Source organism: Onychomys torridus, chromosome X (genome assembly GCF_903995425.1).
Source record: "Onychomys torridus chromosome X, mOncTor1.1, whole genome shotgun sequence".
Classification (NCBI taxonomy): Eukaryota; Metazoa; Chordata; class Mammalia; order Rodentia; family Cricetidae; genus Onychomys; species Onychomys torridus.
The window spans coordinates 63189910-63213307 of NC_050466.1; the positions used below are offsets into that span (position 1 = coordinate 63189910).

The 23398-nt window shown below is 39.7% G+C and overlaps 1 protein-coding gene across 6 annotated transcripts in view; it reads right to left on the reverse strand.

Moving 5' to 3' along the window:
• Adgrg2 (adhesion G protein-coupled receptor G2) overlaps positions 1-23398 on the reverse strand; it is a 115341-nt gene that overhangs the window by 4057 nt on the left and 87886 nt on the right. For all 6 annotated transcript variants that reach the window (XM_036175213.1, XM_036175217.1, XM_036175215.1 and 3 more), the window contains 15 exons: positions 22508-22602; positions 21443-21509; positions 15859-16259; positions 13389-13554; positions 12381-12537; positions 11519-11662; positions 10870-10992; positions 9931-9976; positions 9715-9818; positions 8764-8885; positions 6911-7179; positions 5389-5488; positions 4293-4576; positions 1643-1744; positions 515-667 (listed from right to left, as the gene is read on the reverse strand). In XM_036175213.1, the coding sequence (XP_036031106.1) occupies positions 515-667; positions 1643-1744; positions 4293-4576; positions 5389-5488; positions 6911-7179; positions 8764-8885; positions 9715-9818; positions 9931-9976; positions 10870-10992; positions 11519-11662; positions 12381-12537; positions 13389-13554; positions 15859-16259; positions 21443-21509; positions 22508-22602 (2333 nt within the window). The remainder of the gene's footprint in view (positions 1-514; positions 668-1642; positions 1745-4292; positions 4577-5388; positions 5489-6910; positions 7180-8763; positions 8886-9714; positions 9819-9930; positions 9977-10869; positions 10993-11518; positions 11663-12380; positions 12538-13388; positions 13555-15858; positions 16260-21442; positions 21510-22507; positions 22603-23398) is intronic.

The following is a 23398-nucleotide window of genomic DNA, read 5'->3' on the forward strand; positions in this document are numbered from 1 at the left end:
GGTGACACAGATAGTGACCAATATTGCTCACAATTCATCTTCCAGCATTTGATATGTTTATGGGCACTTGGGTGCTGTCAAAAAGCAGCCACATCGTGGGAAAGGATTAACAAACATGAAAAGCGAAAACCAGGAAGGTCTCAAAGGACTAAGGATGTGCATGATTAATAGATATGATTTTTAAAAATCATATTGCTTGGTAATTTAGGTACTGCTCTTAGAGAAACAGTGCAGCACTGAAGTCTTTGGACAATATTTAAATTGGGATTTGAATATAAAACCTTTTAGGTTATGGTCAATTCCCACTGTGGGAAACTAAATCATCTTTAAAAAGTCATTCTCATATTAGCTCTAAAATAAATAAATTTGGATTTATAAATGTTCTGGCTTATATGGAAAACTCTATTTTGATCCACTGGTCATAGGTGTAATAATTCAGTTTGCTTTGCAAAAAGAACTACTTCAAAAATAAACACTGGCTTGAGAAACACTATATTGAGACAGACATACATACCATTCCCGCCTGCGTGCACTGAGCAATCATTATTCACTAGTAGTGTGGTGGAGTTAGTGGAGTTACAGCTTGACTGTAAGGAATTTGAAGAGCTGGATACTCCTTGGTTTACAGTCTGCTTCTTTAAACCATTATTAGCAGTTTTACTCCAGTCTACAGCAGAATAAGCATTACAGAAAAAAGGGCGGTATGTTGAAGCTCAAATGCAAGAGACAGGTCACAGTGTAACAAGTTCTAGCAATTGAATTCTCACTTCAAGATCTCATAGAGAACTCATACATTTTACAAGCAGGTGTTATAAGAGGTACTTTCACTTCCACTATACGTATTTACCTTTCAAATGACTGCCTCATTAGAAAGAACCTATGCTGTCCTGGAACTAAAGGCTGAGCTAACTAGATTGTCTGGAAATAGCCATAGAATTAGGGAGTAACCCAGTGCCTCTCTCCTTCTGCCCTCACAAGGACATAAATCAACTCTGCTGTGGTAACTGTTCTTGAATCCATACAGATGGCTGATTTACATACACTGCCATTTTATAAATACAGACCTCAGTACCCATTGAGTACTGAAAGGTGGTATTCATGCAGAAGGAAGCTAGCTTTTCAAACAGGTCTTTATTCTTCTTAAAAAAAAAATAGAAAGAAAGAAGAAAAAGAAATGAGCTTTTTGTTCTACTAGCCAACCGGGAATATGTGAAAAGAACTTCAAAATAACTAAATACATGCCAAAGCTTATATACAAAGTCTGGCCAGTTAACAAACAAAGTCATTGACAACCTGGACCTGTGGAAGAAGAGTGAGTCAAGCCTTAAAACGCTAGGAAGGAAAATATTAGAAATTACTTTGGGAAATGAAAACCATGAGCTCAATAGGAAACACACTCTAAAAATTTCACTGTTGCTTCCTTCAAGAAGCGGTCGGTTCACTAACTCTATTGCTCACAAAATTCCCAGGGAGGAAGAATTCTTTTCTTTTTGTAGCCCCTTAATGAGCAATTAACAGCATTTTCTGTTGTGCATGTGGTGTCCCCCTGCTTTCCAGATCTGACAGCTCCTAAGTGATGATTGCATTCTTCTTAATGTACATATTTATGTTCTGGAGAAGAAAAACGCAGGCAAATCTTTACCAGAATTTTCAGGCAGCCGTAATTTTCCACAACAAACATACCGCCTCCACTGTTTTCTGACATTCTCCTTTGCTGCACAGTAAAAGATGAATATGAAGAACCCTAAAGGGAGAGAAAAAAATCCCAACCATTCATTCTTCAGTGAATTTCAAAACATCCCTACATCTGGGAGTCTACTCTGCACAAAAGAGGACATCTTTGGCAGTTGTGGACAAAGTGCAATTTTGTAAGCTGAATAAAATGTCTAAAATCCAAAGCTTTAAACAAAGATCTTTGTAAGTGCTGATAACAGGAACTGAATCTTCACTGCTGAATCTCTTGTCCCAGGTCTTGCCCTCATCCTTCTCTGTCCTGATAGTTTAGGCCATCTACCCAGGATCCTGGCTGAGACCTCAGTTCCCATTTCCAGAATCCTCTGGACTTGTAATCTAGTTCCAAGTTCTGTCCAATGTCATCTCCTTTCCAGTCTCATGTGCCTCCCTTGCTTGGGTCCTTTGGACCTTCTTCTCTGAGCATCAAGCCTGTGGAATGTTTGGGTTTACTTATCTACCATCTTCCTACATCCCTTAAGTCTCAAGGAAATGTTCCCCTCATGTTCCAGCATAGAAAGCTAGCTACAGGTTTGAACAGGCCTTTGAACTTGCTTTCTACCTAGCACTATTCCCAGTTATATGGGCCAGGAACACTTATTCAGCACTGTCTCTGCCAAGATTCCAAGGCTTTTGCTAATAAAATATTTGTGGGATGTATGTATGAATTCTGAACCCTCTCAGTTACCTACTTTTAAAATACTCATTTAAAAACACCAGATTTGCTTCTAATGGGGTACATATGAGAAGACCTCAAGAGTTGACGGACATTGCACACCTTTGCCTAATGTTACTCTGGGAGGCTCCCTTGGTTGCGTGAAGGGAGAAACAACACACTTGAGAGAGATATGCATGGAGCTATACACCAGCCAAAATAAAAAACCATATACATAGCTCATCTTCAATCAACTCAAAAGTACTATAAAACTAGGCCTTCGCTAACCTTTTACAGAAGCAGCAAATTAATTCTAGTCATTTATGTTTTAGTAAGATATTCTGGGGAAATGAAGAAAAAGAGGCACATTTGCTAGATTATTAAACCACATGAAGGCAGGTACATAGATTTCATGTTAATGATGAATGTGAATTTGCATAGCATATATACATTTTTTTTTTTAATTTTTAAGTATCTACTACTTTTAGTTCCAGTTGTTAGGATATAAAACCTTTCTTGAGCCAAATGTGGTGTCACATGCCTATATAATTCCAGCACTGGACAAGCAGAAGTAGGAAGATCACTGTGTCTGAGGTCAATCTGGTGAATTCCAGGCCACCAGTGCTACATAACAGCACGCTTTCTGAAAAGCCCCCCTCAAAAAATCCCAAAACAAAACAAAAACCCTTGATATGATTTTCCTGTTTTGTTTTATGTCTAATACTACATAGCACAACACCTGGATATACCAATTTAGGAATTGGTATTTTGTAAATAAAAATACCAGTCATATATAGCCATGTGGTATGTGTGTATACGTGTCTGTCTGTCTGTCTGTCTGTCTGTCTGTGTATGTGTGTGCTTTTTTTCAAATAAAATAAGAACCTATGGCCAAGTTATGTATTAGAACTATACTTCTAGGAGGAATTTCTTTGAAAACTGGCAAAATTATCTATTGCCTGGTGGGGCCTCAGGAGGGCAGTATGGGAGCCAAAGGCAACATGAAAACAAGCAGAAGAGAATGTAATGGAAGGGAGCTGGAAGAAGAAGAAGCCAAGGGACAATTCTCTATTGTTTCTGTAATGTAAACCTATTAGCCTGCTGGGCTTTTAATGCCAAAGCACTTCCATTAAAAATTAACAGCTGACAAAACTTTTGTAACACTGCTCCAAAAAGAATTAGTCATTTGCTTTTCTAAAGAATGTGATTGCTAGGGTCCCAAAGTCAGAGTGGCTGGCCTTTATTACCATGTGGGAAGTTCAGGAGTCAAGGGCATCCTCCAAGCCTGCCTGAGGTCTGCTCATGGCAGCTTGGCAGCATCTGGGGATTAGGCCATGGCCAAGATCACTGCCACTTGGGTTTGTTTATTATCTTCCTGCTTATCATTTTATGTTTCCAATCAAAGCCCCAAACTTAAGTCCTAGGTCCGTGTGGTGAACTCTTGTAATGACATGCTATCTGGGTTTATTATCTTCCCACTTATCATTTTATGTTTCCAATCGAAACCCCAAACCTAAGCCCTATACCTAGGTGTGTGTGGTGAACTCTTGTAGTGACATGTTATCTGGGCTATTCTTGTGTGTGAGTTCTGCTTTCATAAATTAGCTTAAAAATGAATAAAAAGGAAAGAAACAAGAAAAGGAAGAGTAATTGGCTCTCCCAGGAAGAGTTCCTGGCAGATTTCCTCAATATAGTTTCTTCAAGGAGATGAGGATGGATAAAAGGAAAACTACCATTTCTCAAAATTAGTAAAATGCCTTTTTCCTAAGGACCACAAAGCTCCTGTTCTCAGCAATAAATTGGTTCTGAAAGGAGTACATCTTCAGCCACTAAATAGCCTTCTAGTGATTTTTTTTAAATTTTCCACTGGGCTCTTCAGGTTCATATTTAATGCTGTAGTGCTTACCTTGTAAGGTGTTAAAGATAGCAAAGAGATACATGAAGGCGACATTAACTGGTCCCCAGGCAAAGAAGGCAAAGCCCCAAGTGATTCCCAGTAAGAACGTGAGGCCAGCAATACTCCTGAGGTCTTGAATGCTAGTTTTGCGCTGTGCTCCCAGTTGCTTCTTCCTTTTAATTCGACAGAGCTGAACCAAGACGACAATGAACATGCTGACGTTCAGTAAAAATATCACACAGAAATAGCCCACAACTGTGATATAGAACACAGCATTGCTGTTGATCCAGCAACTGGATGGGGGAGAGGAGAGGGGGAAAACATTACAATGATGGAAGCATGCTTGCTCCAAGTGATGCACTGAATCTATAATGTTTGGCTGAAAACTTTTTTTCCCTTCAAGTACAAAAGAAAAGAATGATAGACTGCTTTTCTCCACAATCATTTATCACTCTAGGGAACAGAATCTAAGAGTTTGTCTTAGGACCCTTGGTTATGAAAAATATTTTAGGGCCTGATGAGATGGCTCAGTGGTTAAGAGCAATTGGTCCTTTTCCTGAGTACCCAAGCTCTGTTCCCAACACCTATGCTGGGCACCTCACAACTACCTGTAACTTCAGCTCCAAGGGACTTAACACCCTCTTCTGGCCTCCACAGACACATACATGTGGCACACACACACATGTGTAATATACATATACATAAATAAAAATAAGTCTTAAAAATAATAATTTAAAACTATTCTTAAAGCATTCAGAACTGTATAAACTATAGTTATAAAATATAAACTAGTTATCCTAGTCTTCATGTCCTTATATAATATCATGAGCATTTCATTTTTATCAGAGGTTAAGTGTCTCAATACACTTCTTTCTAATTTGTATACTCTCTCAGAATAATTCCTCCTAATTCATTATTTAAATAGTAGTGTGGTAGTTTCCACTAGCTAATCTCATTACACATGATGATGAAGGTCCTTGTTTAAAATGATATTAGATTTTATTAAGCTGATAGATATAGCCAACAGATTGATTAGATCCTCCATTTTCTTAGAGAATTTAATTTTCTAATTCCTTGGACATTCCTAAGATGAATTTATACTTACAAGTCATCTGGTGTGCCATTGGGGAATTTCCCATAGGATCCAATCCCATAATTATCTGGGGATATAGTCAGGATGATGCTCACAACCACAGCTGGTATCCCTGGAACATGGGAAACATCAGTCACATAGTTCTGACAACCAAAGAGGTTAAAAGAAAGAATGGAGGTCATTCTGTTTTCTTTCCTGTGGCATGGCAGAGACTGGTTAGCTATTCGCCAAATTAAGTTTCTTTTCATTTTTGCTACATGAATGGATGTGTCTACCCTCACTGGCAGCCAGAACTAAATTTTGGCCAACATCCAATACAAAACACACAGGGGTTTATTGATAACAAGCAAGCCTGGGCTTGGTCAAGTCTCAGGAAACTGAAATTGAGGCCGGATCTCTGAGAGAAGATTGAGCAGCCTGTTATGGCATCTGCTTTGTCCTTTCACTTACCATCACTCACCAGCCCCATGTTGCCACTCTACACTATACACAGACCAGCCAGTCAGCTTCACTACTCTGGTAAATAAAGCAACAACAACAACAACTCCTTTTACAGATTGGCTGGAGTGCCTGATACAATCAAATGTATTCTTTATTTTAATTCATTCGTACATCTAATGATACTGACATGATGGTTTCCTAAGTAAGACATTTTTAAAGACAGAATACTGGAGAGTGGAGTTGTAGATCATTGTTGGAGTGCTTACCTAGCATGTTCTTGGCCCTGTGTTAGATTCTCAGTGTCTAAGACACCAAGTAGTGGAGGTGGAGGAGCTTGTCCTTGACAAGAGCATCTGGCATTTTAGCTTTCTCTAAAGAATATAAAATTCCTGCCCAATGCCTGGAGCTGTGACTTTCTTTCTGAGACAAGTGAGGGTAACTGTGTGTTTTGTTATTCTTCACAATGATATAATGGCAAGCAGGATGACATGGAGTGAAAAGCTTGCAGTCTTGTTGTTCAGGAAGAACTGTTTAGGTTGAAGAAGCCAAGCGGATTTGGGAGTGTTGATGGTTGGAATCCAGTGGAAATGATGCATAAGAAATGAGAAAGCCAGGCTGGGATGTTTTCTAGCCTTGCAAAATGGGGATATGCCACACCATCACCAAGACCCAGGGTCTTCACCAGGATGCTGCCTATAACTGCCTTACTAGCCTCATTGGCTTATCTTCAATGAAGTGATTTATGTGAAAACCACATCAAAACAACAGGGCACTACACACTTATGGACTATCTAAAGACTCTCAGGGGGAAGAGGTATCAGCTTATTATTTTTCACTGAAGAGATCAGAACTAAGCTCACTGGTAAGTGCCACCAAGAGCCATGAACTTAATGGAAAGTAGAAATGGAGAGATTTTGGAAATGATCTGGTTGCTGAGGCAACAAGACTGTTCTGGGGACAGTGCAGCCCACGTGGAGTCCAAAGCTCCTTTAGAAAGTTGCCAAGTGGGATCTGATTCATCAAATCTCTACATGAGTGCAAGTCAGAACATTGGAGGAGTCCAGGCAACACACACAAGCAAATTTATACATACCCCAGCCAACAATGCAGAATTTAAGGATGTACTTTCGGATGTATGTATTAAACACCTTGACAAGTGCCAGGTACATGTGGAATGCTTCTAAGCCCATCCAAGTGAATGAGACCAAGAGGAAGTAGTGAAGAAATGCAGCCACAGAGATGCAGAAACCTCGGGTATTATACAGAGCAATCCAGGAGTCTAGCAGGAAAACCAGATTGAGCAGAAGCAGGGCAGCACACAGCTGGATAAGGATTTTGGAAGGGTAATCCCTCCGGATCTTTCTAAAATGAGAGAACAAAAAAAAAAAAAAAAGAATTAGCATTATAGTCAGGCAAACTTTGTATAAGAATATTTCTCAGGCTGTCTCAGAGTTTTAAGTGATTCGTCAGTATATACTAATATGCACAGATTTCCTCTCAGAGTGGGTGAGAGTACAGGGGACATTAAAACCAACAACAGCTGGACGGTGGTGGCACACATTTTTAATCCCAGCACTCAGGAGGCAGAGGCAGGTAGATCTCTGTGAGTTCGAGGCCAGCCTGGGCTACCAAGTGAGTTCCAGGAAAGGCACAAGCCTACACAGAGAAATCCTGTCTCAAAAAACCAAACCAAAAACCAAAACAAAACAAAAGAAAACAACCAACCAAACAAAAACCCAACAACAACAAAACAATGGAAAAAAATCTAAACTGAAGAATTGTGATAATTAATATTGATTGTCAACTTGAAAAAAACCTCTAAAATCACCGAAGAGACAAGCTTCTGGACACACCTGTGAGGGTGGGAGCAGGCTAACTAAGATGGGAAGATCCACACCGAATGGGTAGCACTATTCCATGAGTTGGGCCTTAGACTGAATAAAAAGGAGAAAGTGGTCTGAGCACCGGCATTCAGCACTCTCAGTTCCTGCTGCTGTGGCATCCCCACATCCCTATCATGATGGACAGAACCTTCAAACTATGAGCCAAATAAAGTTGTCTTTGTCAGGTGTTCAATCCCAGCAACAAGAAAAACAGCTAACATGACAACCATATAGCAAATATGTCTTGACTTCTGAAGGATCTTTTACATGCTGATTGTAGACCCTCACTTTTAAATGGCATGTAATCAACACCACTGAAAAGCAACCTTGCTTCTCCTTAACTACTTCTAGAAGTACTACTGGTTCTTCTCACATAATAGGCTGCTACATTCAGATCTCCAAACTATGGTAGATTGCTATATCATCTTACACTATGACTTAAATTGAGATCTTGGAAATAAGAGTTTAAACTATAACTAAATATAATGACACAGGGAAATGTAGCTAATTGATCTATTAAGATTTTTCTCCTCAAAAGTGATGAGAGGAGCCCTTCTGGTGAGCCAAGAAGAAGGTGATGTTATTTGGAGAGCCATTCCTTGCTTTCATTTACAAAGCCACACTCACTGAATTTTGTCAGTTAAGTTTTACACTCATCTTCATTCCTATACCAGTCAATATAGCTAATCTTTCACATTTTCCTCAGTGTTATTTATAAACTTAATTTGTGATTTTTTTTGCTGCACATTGTGCTATGATCTCTTTCAGATTTTAACCTCTTGGATTTTAGTCTCTATTTTTTCCTCCACTGAATGCTCATGACATACCAGGCACCCATGCTGGACACAAGGATGATCATTACACAGCCCTTAGTGAGCTCGCAAACTAGTAGAAGGCAGAAGCATATAAACCAAAAACTCACATAGCATTTCATACCTAGATATTCTACTACGTGAATATAAAGGACAGGGCAGGCTGAAGAAAGGATTTTTAAGTAAAACATTTTGGTGATGAAGGTGAGAGCTGCATCTTATAAACCAAATTTCAAGTTGTAGATACTCACTCAAAGGCTATGTAGGTTACAAGAGTAACTGACAGAAAAATTGATGAAAGCCCACAGCCAATATATGTGATAAATGTCAGAGCCATCATTTGACTTGGTGGTAAGGATGTCCGAGATAGGTCCTGAGAAATAAAATATTGCTATCAGTGATCGATTCGTTTTAAATACATAAGACTTGTTATTATGTTTGTTGACCATGCTAAGTATCCATTAATAGTCTCATAGTCTGTTCAACCAACATATGAGATAGCCACAATCACTTTAATCAGGCACAAATAAGGACATAGAGAGTTCCAGTAACCTACTGAAAGTAGTAGCCAGGAAGTAGAGGAATCAGAATTCAAATTCAGGTCTGCTTGATTCCAAAGCTCATATATTTGATCACTGCATTGTAGTGCACTGGGGAAGCCCTGGATTTGGGGCCTAAAGACTGACATTTGGCTCCTGGCTCTTACATTGCTTAGTCCTATAACTATGAACAATTACCACAAGTCTTAATTCTAATTGCAAAAAAAAAAAAAAAAAATCAACCTGTGTTTAAGGAATGCTAGGAAGAGTAATAAGATCATTTAAGGATGGTTAAGTGGTAGGGCATTTGCCTAGCATGCACATAATAATAACAGTAACAATAATATTTATGTTAAAGTATATTATAAACATTTTGAGTGTGTTGAAAGGTAAATAATTTGTGTAGCCCATTCTAATCAGAATCCCTTGCTATTTAAAGGAGAAAATGTAAAAATATAATGTGAAGAAATACTTGCATTCTACATTAAAATATTAATCTTTAGATGCATTTGGTTATTAAGAGTGGTCTCATTGATATATAACTATTCCACAATATTGTTTCCTGCTTATTTTTCTAGTCATTAAGCAGAGTTGGTATTCTGATATAATGCTCAGCTAGCCCTCAGACCCAGAACCTAAGGCCATGGAGCATGGGTATGTTACCATTAGGATGCCAAAACTTGTAAGGTGGCTACAGGTACAGATGGTTTCATTCAGCCTCTTGTCTTTGATGGAGCAGCCATCGGATGACCAACCTCCTCTGCCACCTGTTGGCATCAAGAGCAGTATCTGTCCCATCAGCAAGGCCATAACACATTGACTTACCAACTTCTCCACTCACTCACTTAAGACCTTGAAAGGGTATAAATTGGAACCTACCATTTCTGCCCAAGTCCCAGAAGACACATTTCACAGTTAAGTCATCCTGTAGTAGAAAGATAAGTCATGGCTAATTAATTTACTGAACTGAAAAGTAATTAGGAAAATCAGGCCTATTTTTAATTTCTTAATCTTATGCTATGATTTTTGAAGATTTATCTTATGTGATTCTTAGAAGTAAATGAGCCTCATACAGGTCAGCGCTTCTTCAAATATCAATCATAGCTGGGTAACAGTGGCGCACACCTTTAATCCCAGCACTTGGGAGGCAGAGCCAGGAGGATCTCTGTGAGTTAGAGGCCAGCCTGGGCTACAGAGTGAGATCCAGGAGAGGCACCAAAACTACGCGAAGAAACCCTGTCTTAAACAAACAAACAAACAAACAAACAAACCAAAAAAAAAAAAAAAAAGATCAATCATGTATAGAGATCACCTAAGGGATTTGTTAAAAATGTACACTCTACTCAGTGGTAGAACACTTGCCTAGATGGTAAGGGCATGAGTTCAATCCTTAGCCTAAGGGACAGGGAATAAATAAATTCTGACTCCATGGGTCTGGAGTAGAAGGTGAGCCTTTGCAAGTCTAGTCAACTCTCAGATGAAACTGATGTTGCAGGTCTGAGGACCACACTCTGAGGAGAAGTGAAGTTGTAGCTGAAGCACGGTGTGAGACGAGGTCTCTGAAGGTGGGAGCCAGACCTGTAGCCACAGCTCTGCCCACAGTGTAATACAGCAGTGGCCAAGAGCCTGCTTTTGCATTTGTCTGCCTCAGAAACTAGGAGGTCAAGGATGAAATGATTCCAGAACTCAAAATTCTGTAGCGCAACAAACAATTGTAGTCTTATACACATGGCCTGTATCAAGTCGTGCCCTACAGGCATAGTCTGTACAAGGTGTCCTTGGTCAATGAACAAACCAGATAGGCCTCTCTCTCCTCACCTGACTTGGGTTGGTGTGTTTCAGCATGACTGTCACGTTTCTTGTTAAGTTCTTGATTGTCATATTTGCAACACTTGATGATATGACATAGCTGATCAGAGAGAGGTTCTCCAGGGAGGGGTCCTAGCACAACAAAGAATCAGCAAGATGACAATGGAAATGAAATATGGTGAGGGAGCTTTAGGGCTAGAAAGACAGTAAGGACTATTTGAATTCACATTGTTTAAAATGGAGACTACATTGAAATGCACAGCTGACACAATAGGACCTCGGGAATTTTTAAAGGAGGACACAACATTAATCATTTAAATCTTGTGTCCCTGAGCAAGCTACTGACCCCCCCTCCCTGTGCCTCCATTACCTCATCTGTAAAATGGAGGTAAAAATAGGTTCCTTCCTCCCAAGATAGGTATTAGACAACACTTATGAGATCTTAGGGTAGAGCTTGGCCATTTGTAAGTACTTTGGATGTGCTAGTAACTGCTATTTATCATTATAAGGAACATTAATGTGTGAATAAGAATTAACTACAGAGTTTCAACACTTCATTTGTTTTGTAGCAGATTGAAGAATATATGATGATTAAACAGAATTAAATCACCCATCTCCAAACCAAACCCAAATCAAAACCAGTAAACAGCAACTTTACCTGAAACAGGGTAGGTTTTTCAAAGAAATTGAACTGAACCCTGGAAGCCAGTTCTACCTCATTAGCTGGCAAATTACTCATCAATGATGAAGGCAGAGTAATGGCACCAATACTATTCTCAGGAGCCTGGGTTTCCAGAGAAACCTGGAGATCAAGTAAGAGATAATAAAGGTGTCTGAGTTGATACAATAAGGTGGTCAAAAACACAACTCAATGTGGAGGGGCCTGAAGGAGCTTTATCTGACTTCAGCATTTCTAGATGTCAGTCCCTCTAAAGGGTGGCTAGAAAGCACTAGAAGGATTGCTTTTTAGCATCACTATACACAATAGTGGAGTTATAAAACTTCTTAAATATGTTGAAATTCATCTCCATGCCTAGGTCCCCCAACTGCCTAGTATTCCTCCATGAAGTTTCATGAAGATACCATTCCTTGCCATCCCTCCACATACCAACATACCAAATACTGCCCCTCCCTCTTTCCATTATCCAGTTATTAAAGGGTTAACATGGACACTGGACCCCCTATGCAAATTATATTTTTGTTTGAATGCTGGGGATTGAATCCAGGGCTTCATGCATGTAAAACATGCCCGTACCACTGAGTCACACCCCAGCCTCTGAAAACAATGTCAGTTTTTATTCTGTTGGTGTTTCTCTGGCTGCTCTATATACCAGGCTGGCCTTGAACTTAAAGAGTGCCATCACCTCCCAAGTGCTAGAATTGAAGGACTCAGATGTTAATTCTTTTGAAAGCTGAATATCTCTCCTGACAATCAACAGTAATTGCAGCCATCAGGCACCACATCAGGGGCTCCAATCATGCACAAGAAAATGTTGTTTCTATAAGAAATTAGATTGTACCTGAAGGTTTGCAGGATCTTGGGCTGCAAAGGTCGTTGTATTGAAGTTACTGGCATTCACTCTGACCACAGCGAGAGCCAAAGAAGGGGAAGTTAGACTGATAGTTGTATTTGAAAATTTCAGCTGTAAGCCAATGTCATCTACCACTTTTAACAACCTGTAGAGACAGTTGGCAGTTTTAATTTAGTCTTCTTTTTTCTCTCTCTCTCCCTCATTTTAATATAGGGTAGCAACTGGACATCATTATGAGCCTAGTCCTTGGGGGGCAAATACTTGGCTATCACTAGCTATATAAGCAGTATCTTTAGCATTATAGGGGATCCTCTTAGTACCCTGTAATGTACATTATGCACCCTGTAATGTACATTATGTAGGTAAATTGCCATGTGTTGTTAAACATTGTTGAAAGACAACTCTTGGAGCAAGGAGGGTCTGTTCTAGACTCCAGCATGTTTATTTCAAGAGTTCTCCAAAATGTTATTTAAAGCATCTTTTCCTGGGAGGCTGCTTCTCTAATGCTGTTAACAGTGAGAAAAGAAAAAGCAAGCAGTGAAGTGTATTAAAAACATTATGTCCTTGAGAAGAGCTAGAAGGTGAACTAATTACAATGCAGGTTACTATTGCTTATCCCATAATATAAAAATGCCTACAGCAGGAACTGGAGGCTGGAAGCTCATCCATGGGCATGGCAAAGAAGACCCTTTCCCCTGACCCTCTCAACTGGGAAATCTAGTTCACTGCCTCAGTTGGTTTCTGTTGGCTGTTTGTAAGCCCCCAATTTGAAAATGTCTTCCTTTCCTTCCTTTCTTAATTGGGCTACTTCAGTCAACTGTCTCTGCTGGATGTTTTGCTATCTGTTGCTTCTCTCTATCTGCTACCCAATATTTATTCTTGCTTTTGCTTATTATATATTGATAAACTCATTCATTCAGAAGAGAAAGATCAGCTACCATAGCTCATTCTCTGAACAACACAATATACCCTTTCTGTTTTCTAAGTCATACATACCTTTGAGCCAGAGGGGCTAGCAAGGCAGGTGGAGAGTGAAGGAGTTTGCTGACTCGGTTTACCATTTCGCCTGCAAGGTTAGGTTCTAAGCTTCCCAAGGACAACACTTTCTCCATTTGTGAGACTTGGGCTTCAAGATCAGGAACACTGCTGGTGTTGCCAACTTCTGTATCAAAAAATCAAGCTATGTTATGAATGCATGATGTGAAAATCACTTCAAAAGATAAAGATATATAGACCCTATGATGTAGTCAGCTTACTCCTAGGTATTCGTCCAAAAGAAGATATATGTGTTTAGAAGACTGAGTAGTGATTTTTCATAGTGCGTTTTTCATAATAGTTCCAGACTAGAAATAACTCAAATGTTCATGAAATGGATGGATAAATTGTGGAATTTTATTTAGTGGTAAAAACAAATTAGCTACCAATACATTCAGCAACATGGATGCCTCTCCAGTTGTCCAACACATTATGTTAAAATAAAAAGACCAAAACTCAAAAGGGCACATCCTATATGAATCTCTTCATATGACATTTTAGAAAGTTAAAACTATAGAGAAACATAACGTATCAGTGGCAGCCAGGGGCTAGAGGTAAATTCTGACTTCAAAGAGACACAAAGGAACTTTAGGTTGAAGAAAAGTTATGTCTCTTGATTGTGATTGTGGTTACAGGACCACAGATGCTTATCTAACTGCATAAAACTATGAAAATTTCATTTATCATAGAACTAGAGAATTTTTATTGTATGTAAATTATATTTCAGTAAGCCTAACTAAAAATGTAAAACCACACCAGAATATTTACACAGTGATATAAATATAAGTAGTTCACTAGTATTTAATTTATATCATTTGGACAGAATTTTATGTGGGTTACTAGAAGCTCTTTTATGAACAGGAAATTATGAAGTCAGCAACCAGATTATCAGCTATAAGTTATTTTTATAGTGTTCAATTAAAAAATTAAACATCAACAATATAAACTTGTGTCTGTCTGTCTGTGTCCTCCCCTCTGTTTTTGTGGTACTAGGTATCAAATTTTCTTTTTTCTTCTGTCTCTCTCTCCCTCTCCCCCTCCCTCCCTCCCTCCCTCCCCCCCCTCTCTTTTTTTTTTGAGACAGGGTTTCTTTGTGTAACAGCAGACCAGACTGACCTCGAACTCACAGAGATCCACCTGCCTCTGCCTCCTAAGTGCTATAAAGCCATGTGCCAGCATGTTCAGCCAAATTTTCTTTCTTTTTTTTTTTAACAATGTGTCAAGTAAATAAGGCTGCCCTTGAACTACTAATCCCTGATCATCCTGCCTTGACCCTCTAAATTCTAGAATTACATCACACCCAGATTTTTAAAAATAGAAAAATGATTCTTAATTTTATCAGTAATATCTGATTTCTTATTTTGCATATTCCTTCCTGTTCTATATGCATGTGCATCTATACTATTATGAACATAGAGTATTTTAAAGTAGTTGTTGCTGGGCCTTCATTTCTTCACATCAAAATTTTAAAGTGTCCCCACATTTTTGCCTAGCTATTCTAATGGCCTATGTCTTTGTAAAACAGTCATTGTGTTGAGGTAGCATGTCTTATATAATCACTCTTCTCTTATGGAGCCATTAAACTTTAATGACTTTTTAGCTACTAGGTTATACTCTGATGTGCATCTTGTATGTGTATGTTGCTTCATTTCTGTTGCCCTAAGAGTAGAAGCGTAGGCTCAGGGTCCTCTTGACAGCTTTTGAGGTAGCCTGTTTGACTGCTTCTAAGGGTCCATGGGAATAGCTATGGAAAAAAATCACTGTAGGCCCAGGGCAAAGAATTATAATTTATTATTCAGCCATTAAACTTCATCTTAATTATAATTTCATAATTTTGCCTAAAATTTCTACATTTATTTTAAAATAAGTTGGGAGCAATGCTTATTGGAAATAGTAAGTCACTTGGAAGAAGCTCCAAATCTCCTTGGGGATGCTGGCATGTTGGCAGAAGAGCAGAAACTATAACCTGGGCTCCAAACAAGCTTGGCTTTATCTCCCATCCTCTTTCTTCTTCTCCTTCTTCCTACCGGTGTCTGCCCACAACTGATCCATCCTCTGATTTCAAAGGAAGGCCCACTTCTTATTCACTGAACTGGAATACTCCCTGTTCCTTTCCCTCTTCTCTTTATTCCCACATGGCTCCTGGGAACCCTTTTTAGTTTCCATGGTCTTTCCATATATACTATTGTTTCTAGCCAAGTGCAACCAGTATCATTTATTCATCCATCAGCATGTGAAATAGGCCAGGAGGTGTCAAACTGTTCATTTTAGCTCTTGCTGCATGTGAAGTCTTAAGCCTGGGTCTTCCAAATGTTTCAGAAGAATGGCTTAGTGAGGTCTTACCGAGTGTCTTGATTTGCAAGCTGGCAGCTGAATTTTGGAAGCCCAAATCCCAACAGCTCCCATGGTCAGTGTGGCTTCTCATATTTACCTGTCTCAGCAGGAGGTATGCTGGAGGTGACGACTTTCTTGGGGACAGATGGAGCTGGTGTGGTGAGAGGGAGAAGGGAAGACTGCACAGGTGACAGGGTGTGGGAAAGATCAATGTGGGGCAAAGAGGAAGAGGCAGCTCCAGGCTGAACAGGCATGTCAGTGGCAGGACTGGAAGCCAGTGGGGATGCAGGCTGGGGAGATGCAAGGTGATGCTCTTGAGCCAGAGAGGGTGTGCTTGGGGTCACAGAGGCATGATCAAGAGGTTCAGGCAAAGAGAAGTCACTAGTAACGTGGGAAAAAATGGTGGCCTGAGGTACAACTGGAACAGGCTTGCTAGAAGAAGATAACGGTGGGCCATGTGGCTGATAAGCAAGACAGATAATGGGATCCTGCAGTTCACTAAAGGAAAAATCAGAGAGATACATATGAGACACCAGTAAGGTACAGAGGGATGAGTCCCCACCCCTAGTAGCTATCTGGTAACACCAAGTTAACAGGGTTTCACTCTAAAAGATTGGACACTCAGCCCCTGCTTCCTCCATACTTCCAGGGGAGAGAAATGAGCATTATTCTCCAAACCCCAGTTCTAGTTCATTGATTTATCACTATTCTAGAGCTCTATGCCATACTATCTTTCACTAAGTTTAGGGGATCTTCTTACATTCTCTCTGTTCCTGGAGGACATACTAAATTTCCCATAACACACTGATTTCATTACACTAGAAATCTGTCTTAACCAGTTTCATATCATTATAGCCAGGTATAGGTGGTCACTAGCACATGGTAAGTGATCAGGAAATCCTGGTTGGATAAAAATATGAATCAAGTTGGGGCCAAAGAGATATTTCCAGGCTTGTTAGTCAACTACTTCTCAACGTTGCTTTAGTTCAGTGGTACTCAACCTTGGCTATCCCTGAGCTCTATTAGAGAACTTCAAAAAATATATCTTGCAGACTGACTAGATTTAGAGTCAGCTATGAGACACCCTATGTCCGTGAGAGTGTTTTCAGACAGGTTTAACTGAGGAGAGAAGACCTACTCAGAATGTGGACCTCACCATACCTGGGCTGGGGTTCTGGAGTGAGAAAAAATAAACAAGGAAGAAAGCAAGGTGAGTGCCAGCTTTCATCTCTCTCAGCTTTTGAGCTTGTGGGTGCAGGGTGAGCAGCCCCCTCACACGTGTGCTGCCATAAGTATCACTTCTTAAGCTAAAAAGCAAAATAAAAATTCTCCTCTTAAATTGCCTCTGTCAAGTACTTTGTTCCAGAAATAAGGAATCTAAGATAGGTAGATAGAGAAAGAGATAGAGGACAGATAGATTTCTGTGGCTACCCCCATGCCTCATTCACTTGGTACTGAGATAGCGTATAAAGGGTTTCAGGTATGTATGTTTTCTAAACTCTTAGGTGACTTTCCTGGTCACCAAAGGTTAAGAACTCACCTACTATCTGCACATTGTCCATCTGTCTTAGAACATATTAGGGAGGGGTAACTACAATGGAAAAATAAAAACCCAGGGATGTCTCTGATAAATCCAGTTTTAGATGGAGACAGAAAACCAATGGATCTAAGTTCTTAGAGTTTCTCTTAGATAAGAGGAGGAAGGATGATTATACTGAGGAGCTGTGCTGGCTACTCTTATGTCAATTGGACACACAAACTAGAGTTATCTATCTGAAAGAAGGGAACCTCAGTTGAGAAGATGCCTCCATAAAACCAATGGTAAGACATTTTCTTGATTAGTGATTGATGGGGGGTGGGGCACCACATTGTGGGTGGTTCCTGAGTTCTATAAGAAGGCAGGCTGAGAAAGCCATATGAAGCAAGCCAGTAAGCAACACCATGGCCTCTGCATCAGCTCCTGCCTCCAGGTCCCTGCCCTATTTGAGTTTCTGTCTTGACTTCCTTCAATTATGGACTATGATCTGGAAGTGTTAGCTAAATAAATTCTTTCCTCCTCAACTTGATTTTGGTTATGGTGTTTTATCACAGCAATAATAACCCTAACTAAGATAGGGGCATTAGATAAGCATAACTTTAAGTATTGGTGGATTGGGATGTAGCTCAGTTGGTAGTGAGCTTGCTTCACAGGTATGAAGCCCTGGGTTTGATCCCAAGCACTATATAAACTGGTGATCCTGGCTTTTGGGAAGTAGATACAGGAGTTTCTGGAGTTCAAGGTCATTGACTACATCGTGACTGTAAAATTAGTAGGTTTAAGACATGAGGCCCTGTCTCAGAGCAAGAGAGTGAGACAGAGACAGAGAGATAATAGACACAGAAACAAAGAGAGCCCTCTAGATAATTTACTCTATGCCTGTGATATGCCATTCTCTTTGTCATACTATAGCAACCCTGTTGTGGAAATGTGCCTTGGAAAATGTACATGAGATTGTCTTCAGGATAAATGGAACCTGCAGAAGTTAGACTCCCACCATAGGCTCCCATCATAGGGCTCCACTATAAGGAGCCTGCTTTGGATTCCTGTTGCTCATGCTAGTCCTGACCCTTTAGCTACTGAGTGAAGCACCCAAGTAAACAACAGAGCAGTAAATGCCAAAACTCTTCGTTGCTAGTGTCTAGATGCCCTTCCCATACAGCTAGTCTATAATTTCTGGGACTGAGAACAGGCATGAATGCTTCTTTGAATGTTCTTCTTGGCAAAGGTGTAGCACACATGTAGTCAAGTGTATTTGCTTTGCATTTAGAACCTGATGAATGCTATGTGTATACAGACCTGAGTCATCACCACCCAAGTCTAAACATAGAGCAGTCCTGGCACCCCAGAAGGATACTCTGACACATCAGCATGTTTTCAAAGTGTCCCAGGTGTTTCTACGAATCCTAAAGACCAATATATTTGAAAGACCCAGTGATCATACAATTCTAGCTCAGTAGTTCTCACATTTGGCTTCACATTAGAGCCATCTCACTCTGGGGTTTGTAAAAACTCCAAACTTGTGCTATACCAGTCCAATATCTGAAGGTAGGAGGCAGGAACTCCTACCAATGACTTATGCCTATGGCCACGGTTGAAAATCATTGCATTGCTCTATTGTCTGTATCCTTAGTCTTTAAAGTGGGAGTCAGGAGCCAGGTGTAGTGGTGCACACCTTTAATCCCAGCACTGGGGACACAGAGATAGGTGGGTTTCTGTGAGTTTGAGGCTAGCCTGGTTTACATAATGAGACCCAGACCAGCCAGACATACATGATGAGACTTTGTGTTAAAAAACAAAACAAAACATCTATGTCAAAGTGGGGTTCAGGGACCAGCAGCTCTGGCTTCCTCTAGGAGTTTGCTTGAAATTTAGAATCTCAGGCTCTTCCCCAGACTCACTTGGTCACAATCCACATTACAAAATATGCACAGGGATTGATTGAGACTGATCAAATTCACTTTCTAATTTACAGAGACTAGTTCATTCCGCCTAAGACTTTGAAGGTAGAAAAGTACCTGCTCTAGAATGTCCATGGATGTATGGCTAGAGAATGACAGCACTAGCCAGGCCTAGGCCTAATTCTGCCCTGCTTTCTATGGCCTGCTTCTTCCTGATAGCTCTCTTAAGGGACAGCCAGTAGAGGATATGGGTGCTGCCTAAAGAGCGATGACCTTTTGCTCCACTTCTGACACCTCGAGACACCCTATCCCCTAAACAGTTCTCAACCTCTAGCTTAATGGAAGATGTTAAGCTTAATAGGGTATGTTTATCTTCAGTCTTTATTGCAAAAATGCTATAGATCTTTAGAGATTTTTAACTGTCCCTTGAGCTCAGTGTTTTAACATATCCCAGAAATATGACCCATATTGGGTTGACAAGGTACACTTGGCCTTCTCTTCCCACATGGGAAGCTTGACATTTTAAATTATGTGTGTCATTTTTTTTCTTTTATTGAAAATAAACTCTTTTCATACAGTATATTCTGATTACAGTTTCCCCTTTTTCAGCTCCTCCCCACCTCCCCCCATTCAGATCCACACCCCTTTCTCCAGGCATCCAAGGAATAATAATAAGATAAAATAAAATAAAATAAAACAAAACAAAATAAAATAAAAAGGAACAAACTGGAATAAGAAAAAACAAGCAAACAATCAGAAGAAAAAGAACCAAAGAAAAGGCATGAGAAACACATATAGCTGCAGAGACACACGTTTGCATACATAGAAATCTCATAAAAACACAAAACCAGAAGTTATAATATACATGCAAAGGACCTATACAGTTAAAAAAAATTCCCTAACTATTGTTTTCTGAATATAGAATATTTTGTAAAGTAAAAAAAGGAAAAGGTAGAGAAGAGGAAAAGGAGAAAGAGGAGATGGAGGTAATAAAATACTGTGGCAGGTCAGTCATGGGTAGTCCTTGTGAACATTTTCATTGGTTCATTCATTTTTTTCCTATGTATATTTTGTATATACCCATGACCGCATCATATGTGACTTTTGCAGTCTTTGTCTGCCTCAGTTCCCCTCCACAAAGAAATAAGTTTATGGTAGTGATTCTCAACTTTGATTGCACGTTAAAACCACCCAAAGTGTGTTTATCCCCTTTTTTTTTTTGGTTTTTGAGAGAGGGTCTTACTCTATACAGCCCAGGCTGAAAGTCAAACACACTATGTAGCTCAGGCTGGCCTCAATATCAAGGTGAGTCTCTTATCTCAGCCTTTTGAGAGAAGGGCTTTAAAGACTTGAATACCTAGGGTATATCTCAGATTATTCTGCTCCAGAATATTTGAGAGTGGTGACTGGGAATCAGCATTTCTAAAAACTAAAATTTGAGCTAACTTTTAGCTTATAGAAAGATGGCAAAACAACAGAGTTCCACATGTCCTTCATCCAGCATCTTCCAATGTTCACATCTGACATCCAGGATGAGACTCAAATGCCTATTAACATTTAGCACACAACAAAGTTGTACCACACCCAGCTCTAAAAACAATCTGTAAGGCTTGCCCAGTGATTCCCAGTGTATGGCCAAGATTGAGAAACATTGTTTTAAGTTAGTGGTCCAAATGGAAGCTCCACAGAACAGAAAACCATTTTCTCTAAAATTGTAAGCCTCTCTTCAGTCTGAAAATCTTGACCATCCTTGGCTAGTATGGTGTTGTGAAAGAAAATGGCCCCCATAGACTCATAGGGAGTGGCACTATTAAGAAGTGTGGCTTTGCTGGAGTAGATGTTGCTTTGTTGGAAGACATGTATTACTAGAGGGCAGGCTTTGAAGTCTCAGATGCTCAAGGCATGCCCAATGTGGCAGCCTCTTCCTGCTGCCTATAGATCAAGATGTACAACTCTCAGCTCCTTTTCCAGCACCATGTCTGCCTGCACACCACCATGCTTCCTGCCCACCACGATGATAATGGACTAAACCTCTGAAAGTATAAACTAGCCCCTCCCCAATTAAATGTTTTCCTTTATAAGAGTTGCCATGGTCATGGTGTCTCTTCACAGCAATAAAATCCTAAGACAGCTAGTGTAGTGATTAAATGTTATATGTATATACCATTTTATTTCCATATAATTTCATTTTACTATTTGTTTTTTTGTTTGTTTATGAAAAGCTCAGCAAATGTGTTACATACCACTGCAGTTTTTCTAATTCTTCTGGTGAGGAAGGACAGGGAGTCCTGAGAGAACAGCAGCACTGCTCTAAAGGAGACAAAAAGGAAAAGAACGTGCACGGTCAGGAATAAAGCAAAAGCAAGGCCGTGGTGGCTCACGCCTTTAATCCCAGCACTAGGGAGGCAGAGGCGGGCGGATCTTTGTGAGTTCAAGGACAGCCAGAGCTACACAGAGAAACCCTGTCTCAAAAAGCTAAAAGAATAAAGCAAAATAGAAGCCCAGACTCATATAATATATGATTATTATACTGATAGGCTGTGTTTTAAAAGAGTAATTATCTAGAATCAGTAGTAAAATTTATTGACTGTGTTTATATTAACAATTATATACACAATATGTGCTAAAATATTTATTGAGTGACTTTTTCTGTTTGGTTATGTACTTGCAATATCAATCTGTCTTCAGAAACTCCAAAGAGGGATTAAGAAGTAAACATATCCTGGAGAAAATTAGCCTAAGTAAATAGGCCAGACATAGAAAGAAAAATATCACATGGTTTCACTTACTTGTGGAATCTACAAAGGTCTAATTCATGGAAACAGAGAATGAAATTGGGGGTTACCAGACGATTTAAAATGAGAAAATTGGAGAATTTTTTATTACAGGACACAAAATTTAGTTAGATTTCATGAGACATACTATGCGACATGGTGACTAATAGTTACTATATTGCATACATAAAAATGCTAAGAGTACGTTTTAAATGTTCTCATCACACAAAAAACAAACTTCAGTATGTGAGGTTATGCATATGCTAAATAGCCTGCCTTAGAAATTCTACAATGTACACCAGAACATCAGTGTACACAGAAATACATATAGCTAACTTGTCAATCAAAAATGAGTCAGACAATGCCTAGCAACAATCCACTGAATACTCTACACAGAGCCATCCATCTTAATAGAGGTTTTTAAAATCATGTTTTCAGATGATATAGTGATAGTTTATAAGAAAACAGGAAAAAAGAACCTTTTCAGACATCAAAATTCATGTGAAAAAGAGCATAGTCACAGAGACATCTTACCCATTGGCCAAATCTGTACAGTTTCAAAAGTAGCCAGCATGGTGCACACCTTCGCTGTCTCATTCAGTTTTATTGTGAATGTACAGTTTAATGTGCTGTAAAGAGAAATACATACAGCTGGAATGTTAGTATGTATGGATAGTTAGTAAATATATTAGAAATCTCGTTATACTTTGTAATTGAGTTTCCAAACTCAAGAGTGAGAAAAGGAACACTTACAGTGTTTACTTTGCAATATTACCCCAGTAGCTGTACAAATACCCATCTTCGAGGGTGTGATGGCTATTCTTGGCTGTCAACTTGACTACATCTAGAATTAACTAAAATCCAAGTGGCTGTAAATGATCTTTTCAGAATTAGATCTTTGAGGTGGGAAGATCCACCTCTAAGCTGGGCCACACCTTCTGCTGGCAGCCTATATAAAGGACAAGGGAGAAGGAAGCTGGCTCTCCCTTTGCCTGCTTGCTCTCACTCTCAATACCTTCACTGGCATTGGAGCCTGCTTCTTTGAGGTTTCAGAGTATACTGAAGACCAGCTGAGACATCCAGCCTGGAGGACCGAGCAACTACTGGATGCTTGAACCTTAATGTTGGTAGACATTGTTGGACTAGCTGGACCACAGCCTGCTAGTCGTGTGTGTGTGTGTGTGTGTGTGTGTGTGTGTGTGTGTGTGTGTGTGTGTGTTCTATAAGTTCTGTTTCTCTAGAGAACCCTGACTAATACATATGGTCTGTACTTTACTCTCAAAACTTTATTATAAGAAACATCAGGTTCACATTCACAGATGCTTCAGGCAAGAGGCCTTCAGTCCACACCTGGCCCCAGGTTTGTTTTGCAGGTATGAAATTTGGCAGCAAAGACTAGCACCTTGACATTTTAAATTTTTGCTA